The sequence below is a fragment of the Panonychus citri genome, unplaced genomic scaffold (genome assembly GCF_014898815.1).
Source record: "Panonychus citri isolate SS breed McGregor unplaced genomic scaffold, ASM1489881v1 Contig00139, whole genome shotgun sequence".
In the NCBI taxonomy this organism is placed as follows: Eukaryota; Metazoa; Arthropoda; class Arachnida; order Trombidiformes; family Tetranychidae; genus Panonychus; species Panonychus citri.
The window spans coordinates 875,753-886,971 of NW_026515544.1; the positions used below are offsets into that span (position 1 = coordinate 875,753).

Below are 11,219 nucleotides of genomic sequence, written 5' to 3' on the forward strand. Positions count from 1 at the left end.
GATATTCATGAAATGCAGGATTATCTTCTAGTTCAGTATTTAATGGTGCTATTTGGTTGTCTTCATCTGATTTTCTTCAAAAAACCTCTGCCCTCTTCTTAATGGTTATCACTTGATTTACTAAAACCAAAATCATCGGGTTTCTCTTGTTTCAAGAGATTATACAAACTACGAGATTTACATCCCAACGAAGTGCAACAAAGGGATTACTTTCAATCCATGAGTGAATCCATCAAGTTTAATGTTAGACAAAAAAATGTCAACCAGTGATCAAAGGCTGAATCGAGAACCAGGAACCGAGTACCAAGATTGAACCAAGATAAATCAAGAACAAATTAAATTTTATTGAAGCTAATTTCTTAAGTAAAAAAACCACAGAAACATTAATCTGAAAACACCTAAAGGAGTAGCATTGTCAACTGTTGGTGTTTGTGATTGGGTTTATGAGAAGAAGGTTAAACCTCAACCTTCATTTGGTCCAACCACTTTTCGCACTTGGGACTTTGGTGGGCGAAGGGAATATTATGCTACTCATCAGTATTTTCTTTCTCGGCGATCTTTGTATCTTGTTCTATGGAAAATGATTGATGGAGAAAAGGTCATCGAAATGTATTAGGTGAATTAAAAATTGTCCAATTTTCTTAATAATCGAAATAAACTTGTTTACAAGAGTCAATAGCGATTAAAAGTTTCTACATTTACATCTTCATCACCAGTTAACCAGTTTATTCATAAGAAAACGAATTCATCCCATGAACCTGATCATTCGGATAAATTTGAGTGTAAAGTGCATTTGGTCATGTCATCGATTGTTCCTTACGATCAATATTGTTATTATGGTCACGGCGCAAATACTTGTATATGTAAACCGGAATTCAAAGTGGGAGAAATACAGTGATTGATTGTATGGATCTTTCTGATGAAAGAAAATGTTCACGATGTTCTAAGGATACATTTTCGTGTGATGGGTATGTTTGTATTCCGAAAAGATGGAGATGTGATCAAATTGTCGATTGTCATAATGGTGCCGACGAAAAGAATTGTGAGTTTAGAAATTGTACTGAAAACGAATTTCAATGCGGAAATAGTCGATGTATTGACGAATCACTATATTGTAATGGTGAAGACGATTGTGGTGATCGATCAGATGAGAAGACCTGTGCAAACAAAACCAGTTCCAATAATTTCGATTGCCGATATTTATATATCCCAAGCTCGTGGCATTGTGATGGTATCGTCGATTGTTATAATGGTCTTGATGAGAAAAATGTCCAACTGCTAAAGACTGTAAAAAGAATCAATTTATCTGTGATAATCGTAAATGTATTGATAAACATTCAATTTGTGATGGAATCGAAGATTGTTGGGACAGATCAGATGAAAATAATTGTGATAAAACTAAATGTGCACAAAATCAATTTGATTGTGGTGACCAATGTATTCCAATTCGATGGAAATGTGATAATAAGTATGATTGTCTCAATGAATCTGATGAATGGAATTGTAACCTTAACATGTATAAATCGAGACAAGACGATTCTAGACTTAAATGGGTTGATGGTCTATTCCCATGTAATGATAATTCGGGATATGTATCAACCGATTTCCTTTGTGACAGATACTCCAACTGCAAAGATCAATCTGACTAGAAAAATTGTCCAACTCAGGTAATCAATCAGTTGGTTTGATTTTAGTTATTTTTTAGCGATTGAATTATTTTGTTTCAAGATTTTCAGGATTAGGCCAATCAGCAGGCGAAAGGGTAAATTAATATGATACATAATTTTATTCAATTTTGCGAATTGAATGTATTTGGCCTTAAATATTGGTGCTTTAGTCATGTAAACGTAAACTAGTCTGATTTAGAAAAACAATTTCAACTAATCATTTATCAGATGATTTATGCGAAGTTTGTTATTTACTTCAAGTATAAATATAAATGTTTTATACTGATTAAGAAAAGATGCTGAATAGTCAATCGATTGGATTAAAAGTTAACTAATCATAAATCGTTCTCATTTCACTTGCCAGTTAATTGTGAGAAAATAAAGTGATTTCATTATACATAAAGCTCATTTATTTTATTAATAATCTTAATATTATAAGTTTTTGGAATCGATCAATGATGAAAAAGAGTAGTTTTTATAAATTTTATCATTCGCTTCTTATTGTTTTGTGCATCATTGAAGTGACCTTTGCATCGTTACGCATTCGGACAATCGAACGCAATAAACCCATGCGGGGTTGGACATGGATAAGGGGGCCATACGACGTGGACATGCATACATCTATACTTATACTGCCTCGAGAATTTACTACCTCGACAACGCGGTCAATGTTGTACGAGACAACAGAAATGATGCCAGTATTTCAATTAATTTCGTTTGATAAAATTCATGAACAGTTCAAAACTTGTGAGGTCGATATGGAGGTCGAAAGTAATTTGTTTTCGGATTGTACTTCAAATTGTTCATTTGGTTACTACTTTCATTCACTAAAAGCTGTGATGCTTAGAGGTGAACCTTATAGACCAAATCGCAAACCAGAAAATGAATCTTTAATAGAAAAGAAATGTTCGGCGTGTAAAATGCTTTTCACAACAAGATCAGAAAATTGTGACAAAATCTTCGATTGTAGTAAACGATCAGGGGAACAGTTTTGTTCACGATGTTCTGAAAATATGTTTGCCTGCGATAACAAAACTTGTATTCCAAAAAGATGGAGATGTGATCAAATTGTCGATTGTCTTAATGGTGAAGATGAAAAGAATTGTGAGTTTAGAGATTGTACTGAAAATGAATTTCGATGTGCAAATGATCGGTGCATAAACAAAACACTATATTGTAATGGAAAAGACGATTGTGGTGATCGATCAGACGAGAAGACCTGTTCAAAACTGACTGATTCCAATAGTTTCGACTGTCAACGTTTATTTATCCCAAGCTCGTGGCATTGTGATGGTATTGTCGATTGTTACAATGGTCTTGACGAGAAAAATTGTCCACCAGCTAAAAACTGTACAAAGAATCAATTTAAATGTGATAATCGTAAATGTATTCACAGAGACTCAATTTGTGATGGAGTCGCAGATTGTTGGGACAGATCAGATGAAAAGAATTGTGATAAAACTAAATGTGCATTTAATCAATTTGATTGTGGTGACCAATGTATTCCATTACAATGGCGATGTGACAAACGTAAGGATTGCTTGAATTTAATGGATGAAACGATGTGTAACCTTGTCATGTACAAATCCTTACGACTTGATTCAGATCTTCGATGTGTTGAAGGTACATTTCCATGTGCCGATCGATCGGGATGTATTTCGAACGATTTTGTTTGTGACAAATATCCTAATTGTAAAGATCATTCTGATGAGATGAATTGTCCAGATAGAAACGATTTAGTATAATCACAAATAAACAATTATCCAAGTAATCAGTTAAGATAATCGTGTAATTACTAATCTCATTCAGAGATTATTTTCTTGTCATATTGAAATAATACAAAAGATGAATGTATTCAAAGAGATACAGAAGAGAGAACCTTTTTTCATTACAACGAACCACTAAGAACCCCAGTAGCTTTACTCGTATATCATTTGGTCCAATTACTTTTCGCACTTAGAACTTTGGCCGACAAAGGGAATATAATGCTACTCATCAGTATTTTCTTTCTCGACGATTTTTGTATCTTTTTCTATGGAAAATGGTTGATGGAGGAAAGTTTCTCGAGGGTCCGGGGAAAGGTAACTAGACCAAACAAACAAAGTAAACAAGTTGATTGACGAACGTCCGATTTTCTTAATAATCGAAGTAAACTCGTTTACAAGAGTCAATAGCGATTAAAAGTTTCTCAAGTGTTTGTTTCGTTTCAATATCTTAGGACATTAATCATGTTAGTAGATTTTTGTATAACAAGCAAAAAGAGACAATAAGTTAGGAAATTGAGAGAAAAATTATTAATACAAACTTTCAGCATTCAACCTCAAGTGTGATTGATTCAATATTGATTAAGTGCTTGATTATCAAATGGTTAATCAGTAATGAATTTTATTTTACTAATAAGTAAAACATTCATTTCGTCTTATAACAAGTTTTTTATACATTCATTCAACTTTTAATAAAGTTTTATTATGGCGAAGATTAACTTTTATGAATTCAATTTTTCACTTTTGATTGTTTTGTGTATTATTATTAATATATTAACACAGATCGAACCAGTTACAACTTCAAAAGCAATTAACCATTTTACTCATAAGGAGATGAATTCATCTCATGAACCTGATCATTCGGATAAATTTGAGTGTAAAGTGCATTTGGTCATGTCATCGATTGTTCCTTACGATCAATATTGTTATTATGGTCACGGCGCAAATACTTGTATATGTAAACCGGAATTCAAAGTGGGAGAAATACAGTTTGAGAGGTGCGAATATTGGAAAGTAGATTACATAGACGAGTCGAAATTTTGTGATGGAGTGATTGATTGTGTGGATCTTTCTGATGAAAGAAAATGTTCACGATGTTCTAAGGATACATTTTCGTGTGACGGAAATGTTTGTATTCCAAAAAGATGGAAATGTGATCAAATTGTCGATTGTCGTAATGGTGAAGACGAAAAGAATTGTGAGTTTAGAAATTGTACTGAAAACGAATTTCAATGCGGAAATGACCGATGTATTGACAAATCACTTTATTGTAATGGAATAGATGATTGTGGTGATCGATCAGATGAGAAGACCTGTTCAAAAGGACTGATTCCAATGATTTCGATTGCGGGAATTTATATATCCCAAGCTCGTGGCTTTGTGATGGTATAGTCGATTGCTACAATGGTCTTGATGAGAAAAATTGTCCAGCTTCTAATTTCTGTGGAAAATATAGATTTAAATGTGATAATCGTAAATGTATTGATAAACAATCAATTTGTGATGGAAAAGATGATTGTGGTGATCGATCAGATGAGAAAAGTTGTCCAAGCCTACCACATTTTAAAGATTACGATTGCCGGGAAACATATATCCCAAACTCGTGGCATTGTGATGGTATCGTCGATTGTCCCAATGGTGTTGATGAGAGAAACTGTCTTCCTACTAAAAACTGTACAAAGAATCAATTTGAATGTGATAATCGTAAATGCATTCATGTCGATTCAGTTTGTGATGGAGTCGCAGATTGTTGGGACAGATCTGATGAAAAGAATTGTGATAAAACTAAATGTGCGTTTAATCAATTCGATTGTGGTGATCAATGTATTCCATTACAATGGCGATGTGATAATAAGTATGATTGTCTTAATGGATATGATGAATATAATTGTAACGAAAACATGTATAAATCGAGACGAGACGATTCTAGACTTGAATGGATTGATGGTTTATTTGCATGTTCCGATAATTCGGGATATATAGCAGTGGATTTCGTTTGCGATGGATTTTACAGTTGTATGGATCGATCGGATGAAATGAATTGCCCAAAGCTCAGACATTTGTTTCAAAAACAAATTGTTATTCGATTTTATGAAAATGGAATGAGAACTACTTTAGTAGAAGACATGTATTAATACCTATCTATGTAAATTAAAAAGTCAATGTCAACTAATTAATCTATCAGTTGATTTATGCGAAGTTTGTTATTTATTTCAAGTATACATGTAGATGTTTTTTACTGATAAAGAAAAGATGCTTAATCAATGGATTGGAGCAAAAATAAGTTAATCATCAATAATTTTCACTCCACTTGCCAGTTAATTGTGGGAAAATAAAGTGATTTCATTATACATAAAGCTCATTTATTTTATTATAAGTTTTTGGAGTCGATCAATGATGAAAAACAGTAGTTTTTATATAATTTTTCATTCGCTTCTTATTGTTTTGTGCACTAGCGAAATGACCTATGGATGGTTTTGGCCATTCTCATCTCCGGCACCTCCACCTCCACCGCCACCAAAACCGTAAGTGTAATCATCTTAACAATTTAATTGAACAAAAGTTCAAGGAACCAGATTTTCCTCAGGACAAGGACTCCTTGTCAAGAAGTCTTCGTAATGAGTATTAACCTTTGAAGATAAATTTTGAGACTTTTTGTTTTAATTTCAATATTTAGAAAACTTCTTGTGTCAATTTCGTGAAAAACATGATTATGATTTTTCATTACTTCATGAAGACTCGTATGAAATTTTATTCATTTTGACCACAAATTAATATCAAAGTTTAGGGAAAAAAATTTAAAAAAGTGTTTACATGTTACCTATCTATGAGAGTCTTAACAATAGATAGAAATTTTTCAATTTTAGTAAAGGGGAAAAATAGAATTTTCGTTTCCGATTATCTCTTTTCGGACTATCGATAAAAACGCGTCAACACTAAATTAAAATTAATTTTTTAAGCGAATTCTGAAAAATCTATTTTTATCAAAATCTGAGAATCCACTGACATGATATTAAAAAATATCGAAAAAAAATATTTTGAAAAATTTTAATTTCAGGTCAATTTGATCTAATATATTATCGCCACTTTTGGCCTTAATGATGTGAAATTTTTAGGCAACGGTTTCACATGTGTTAACTATCAGAAAATGAAATTTCACAGGAAAATTCAGCACAGTTTTATTTTCATGAAGGTTTGACCAAAAAGTCTCATAATTTATCCCCACAGGTTAGTAAAACACGGCGATAATTACTGTAGGTCGCTGTAGGAATATTGTACATCCAAACCCTAAATGGCTTTGATTAATCCTCTAATTGCTTATCTCATTCAGAAATGAATCTTTATCATATAGAAATTAATACAAAGAGATAAGTCCAAAAGGCAATTATATTAATATTTTGATGATTTACAAACAGAATCGATCGGAACATCTAATTAATGAATTAAGGGTTTTTATAACAATAGTTTAATCAAATAAATGAACAAAAGAGATCCATTGATTCCGTTGTTTGTTTATGATGATATAAGTTAACAAGCGGGAACAAACTTTCTTGTGAAAGTTTGTTACGGTTGTTTGACTGACCCGTGGATACTGAAATGAGAATTAAATTTTAATGAAAGGTTCGAAACTAAATTTTTTTTCTTTTCTCTTTGTCTCGTCTCTTTCTTTTCTTTTTGAATCGCGCGTTCAAAAAGGGGAACTGTGCTCGCGTGCATAAAAACTTTGAGTCAGAATTTCTCATAAACGGTTACTCAGATTTTGTTCGAACTAGAAATGGAAAATAACTTTAATTCAGCTGATCTCCCGTTGCTGAGCAACCAACAGGTAATCCAAATTTCGTATTCAGATACCCAAACACTTTGTTACTTTTAAGTTAAGAAATTTAATTTTTTGATCAAACCAAATTATGAAAGTATCTTTGGTAATCTTAATTAGCAAAACAAATTCTCTTTTCGTCTAATCGGGTGAAATTTTCATCTTCTCTCTTTCCTTTCTTGAATAGAATAGTATCTATTCAATCTTCTTTCTTCTCAATTGATTCTCTTGCTTTTCCTCTGTCTTTTTAGTTTGTCTATTTCCTCTCTTTCTTTATCTCTCACTCTTTTAAACATCTCTATGGGTTTCATTTGAATAGTCAAAAGCTCTTTGCAATTTAATCCATTCATTTATCTTTTAATCATTTTCATTTTTTTCTAATTAACTTTCTAGGTAATTCCAAGTACCTGTTCCTGTTTTGCTTTGGTGTTTTTTGAATATGTGGCAAAAGTGTTACCCAAATGAAGAGGAAACAAACGATAACCCTGAAAATGTGAACTTTGTGGAGAACCAAATTTCTAATCAATTTCATAATTGTAATGGTGATAATTTTTTAACCCCATCAATTAAAATGGATTTTAACTCTAACAATTTAGGAAATGATAAAAATGGACCAACATGTGATAACCTTTATAACAATTTGATAGCCTCTGGTTTGGGTTGTGCTTCTAGTCAAAAACATTACAGAGGAATTTAACTTTTAATTAATTGATTACGTCCAAAGCAGCCACAAGTACCACCACCACCACCCTGTTCATCTCCACCCTCATTATTATCTCATCAAAATCAACATTTATCTTCTCAAATTCAACAAAAACAAATCCATCAGTCAACAATCAAGTCAACTAAACAAATAGCACCATTAAATACTGAACTAGAAGATGATCCTGCATTTCATGAATATCAACCACCACCAACACCACCGATAATAAAACAAAGGATATTGGAAGCAAGAGCTCAATTGAATAATGTTAAATTGCCTCGTCGAAAATCAGATGAAGATCGAGCAATCGAACTAGTTAACCGATTATCAACAGCAGCAACACTAAAACAAAACCAACAACAACAACAACAACAGGATCCACCATCACCATCACCATCAACATCACCACCCACACCACCACCTCCAACTGCGCCGAGAAACTCAACTTCTCAGAGCATCTCCGCATTAATTAAACCTCAACCACCGCCACCACCAAGAGTAGTTGGTTAGTTAGATTGTTGCTTTGTGTATAATTATTGGATTAACACAGATCGAACCAGTTACATCTTCATCACCAGTTAACCAGTTTATTCATAAGAAAACGAATTCATCTCATGAACCTGATCATTCGGATAAATTTGAGTGTAAAGTGCATTTGGTCATGTCATCGATTGTTCCTTACGATCAATATTGTTATTATGGTCACGGCGCAAATACTTGTATAGTCGATGTATTGACGAATCACTTTATTGTAATGGAATAGATGTTTGTGGTGATCGATCAGATGAGAAGACTTGTTCAAAACTGACTGATTCCAATAGTTTTGACTGTCAACGTTTATTTATCCCAAGCTCGTGGCATTGTGATGGTATCGTCGATTGTTACAACGGTCTTGACGAGAAAAACTGTCCAACTGATATCGATTGTAAAAAGAATCAATTTAAATGTGATAATCGTAAATGTATTGATAGAGTTTCACTTTGTGATGGAGTCGCAGATTGTTGGGATAGATCAGATGAAAATAATTGTTGGCGTACTAAATTTGCACACATTCAATTTGATTGTGGTAGCCAATGTATTCCAATTCGATGGAGATGTTATAAAAAGTATGATTGTTTCGATGAATATGATGAATGGATTTGTAACCTTAACATGTATAAATTGAGACGAGACGATTTTAGACTTAAATGGGTCGATGGTCTGTTCCCATGTAATGATAATTCGGGATATGTATCAACCGATTTCCTTTGTGACGGATACTCCAACTGCAAAGATCAATCTGACGAGAAAAATTGTCCAACTCAGGGAATAAAACAGCGAGTTTGGTTTTAGTTATTTTTTAGCGATTGAATTATTTTGTTTCAAGATTTTCAGGATTCGGCCAATCAGCAGGCGAAAGGGTAAATTAATATGATACATAATTTTATTCAATTTTGCGAATTGAATGTATTTGGCCTTAAATATTGGTGCTTTAGTCATGTAAACGTAAACTAGTCTGATTTACAAAAACAATTTTAACTAATCATTTATCAGATGATTTATGCGAAGTTTTTATCTACTTCAAGTATTAATATAAATGTTTTTATACTGATTAAGAAAAGATGCTTCATAATCAATCGATTGGAGTAAAAGCTAACTAATCATAAATCATTCTCACTTCACTTGCCAGTTAATTGTGAGAAAATAAAGTGATTTCATTATACATAAAGCTCATTTATTTTATTATAAGTTTTTGGAATCGATCAATGATGAAAAAGAGTAGTTTTTATAAAATTTATCATTCGCTTCTTATTGTTTTGTTCATCATTGAAGTGACCTTTGCATCGTTAGACACTCGGAAAATCGAACGCAATAAACCCATGCGGGGTTGGCCATGGATAAGGGGGCCGTTTGGGTCATCTGTACAATTCGACGTGGAATCTGTTCTCTGGAATTCATCTTCACTTATACTGCTTCCGGAATCCTCGACAACGCGGTCAATGTTGTACGAGACAACAGAAATGATGCCAGTATTTCAATTAATTTCGTTTGATAAAATTCATGAACAGTTCAAAACTTGTGAGGTCGATATGGAGGTCGAAAGTAATTTGTTTTCGGATTGTACTTCGAATTGTTCATTTGGTTACCACTTTCATTCACTAAAAGGTAAGATGATTAGAGGTGAACCTTATAGACCAAATCGCAAACCAGAAAATGAATCTTTAATAGAAAAGAAATGTTCGGCGTGTAAAATGCTTTTCACAACAAGATCAGAAAATTGTGACAAAATCTTCGATTGTAGTAAACGATCAGGGGAACAGTTTTGTTCACGATGTTCTGAAAATATGTTTGCCTGTGATAAGCTAACCTGTATTCCAAAAAGATGGAGATGTGATCAAATTGTCGATTGTCTTAATGGTGAAGACGAAAAGAATTGTGAGTTTAGAGATTGTACTGAAAATGAATTTCGATGTGCCAATGATCGGTGCATAAACAAAAAATTATATTGTAATGGAATAGATGATTGTGGTGATCGATCAGATGAGAAGACTTGTTCAAAACTGACTGATTCCAATAGTTTTGACTGTCAACGTTTATTTATCCCGAGTAACTGGCACTGTGATGGTGTTGTCGATTGTTACAATGGTCTTGACGAGAAAAATTGTCCAACTGCTAAAGACTGTACAAAGAATCAATTTAAATGTGATAATCGTAAATGTATTCATGTCAATTCAGTTTGTGATGGAGTCGCAGATTGTTGGGATAGATCAGATGAAAAGAATTGTAATTCAACTAAATGTGCATTTAATCAATTTGATTGTGGCGACCAATGTATTCCATTACAATGGCGATGTGACAAACGTAAGGATTGCTTGAATTTAAAGGATGAAATGAACTGTAACACTGTCATGTACAAATCCTATCGTTTTGATTCAGATCTTCGATGTGTCGAGGGAACATTTCCATGTGCCGATCGATCGGGATGTATTTCGAACGATTTTGTCTGTGACAAATATCCTAATTGTAAAGATCATTCTGATGAAATGAACTGTCCAGATAGAAACGATTTAATATAATCACAAATAAACAATTATCCAAGTAATCAGTTAAGATAAAGTCGATTAATCGTGTAATTACTAATCTCATTCAGAGATTACTTTCTTGTCATATTGAAATAATACAAAAGATGAATGTATTCAAAGAGATACAGAAGAGAGAACCTTTTTTCATTACAACGAACCACTAAGAACCCCAGTGGCTTTACTTGTATATGTAAACCGGAATTCAAA

The 11,219-nt window shown here is 33.0% G+C and overlaps 2 protein-coding genes across 2 annotated transcripts; both read left to right on the plus strand.

Annotated features, from left to right (window-relative positions):
* The first annotated feature begins 1,685 nt into the window (after window positions 1-1,685).
* Window positions 1,686-5,619, plus strand: LOC128393982 (low-density lipoprotein receptor-related protein 2-like). Its single transcript, XM_053354217.1, has 3 exons — window positions 1,686-3,406; window positions 4,214-4,604; window positions 4,739-5,619. Exons 1-3 carry the CDS (start codon window positions 2,123-2,125, stop codon window positions 5,563-5,565), a joined length of 2,502 nt encoding a protein of 833 aa, XP_053210192.1. The 5' UTR covers window positions 1,686-2,122; the 3' UTR covers window positions 5,566-5,619.
* A 4,076-nt stretch (window positions 5,620-9,695) lies between these two features.
* LOC128394125 (low-density lipoprotein receptor-related protein 4-like) lies at window positions 9,696-11,032 on the plus strand. Its single transcript, XM_053354388.1, has one exon. The coding sequence runs from the start codon at window positions 9,696-9,698 to the stop codon at window positions 11,004-11,006; it is 1,311 nt and encodes a 436-aa protein (XP_053210363.1). The 3' UTR covers window positions 11,007-11,032.
* The last annotated feature ends 187 nt before the right edge of the window (window positions 11,033-11,219 follow it).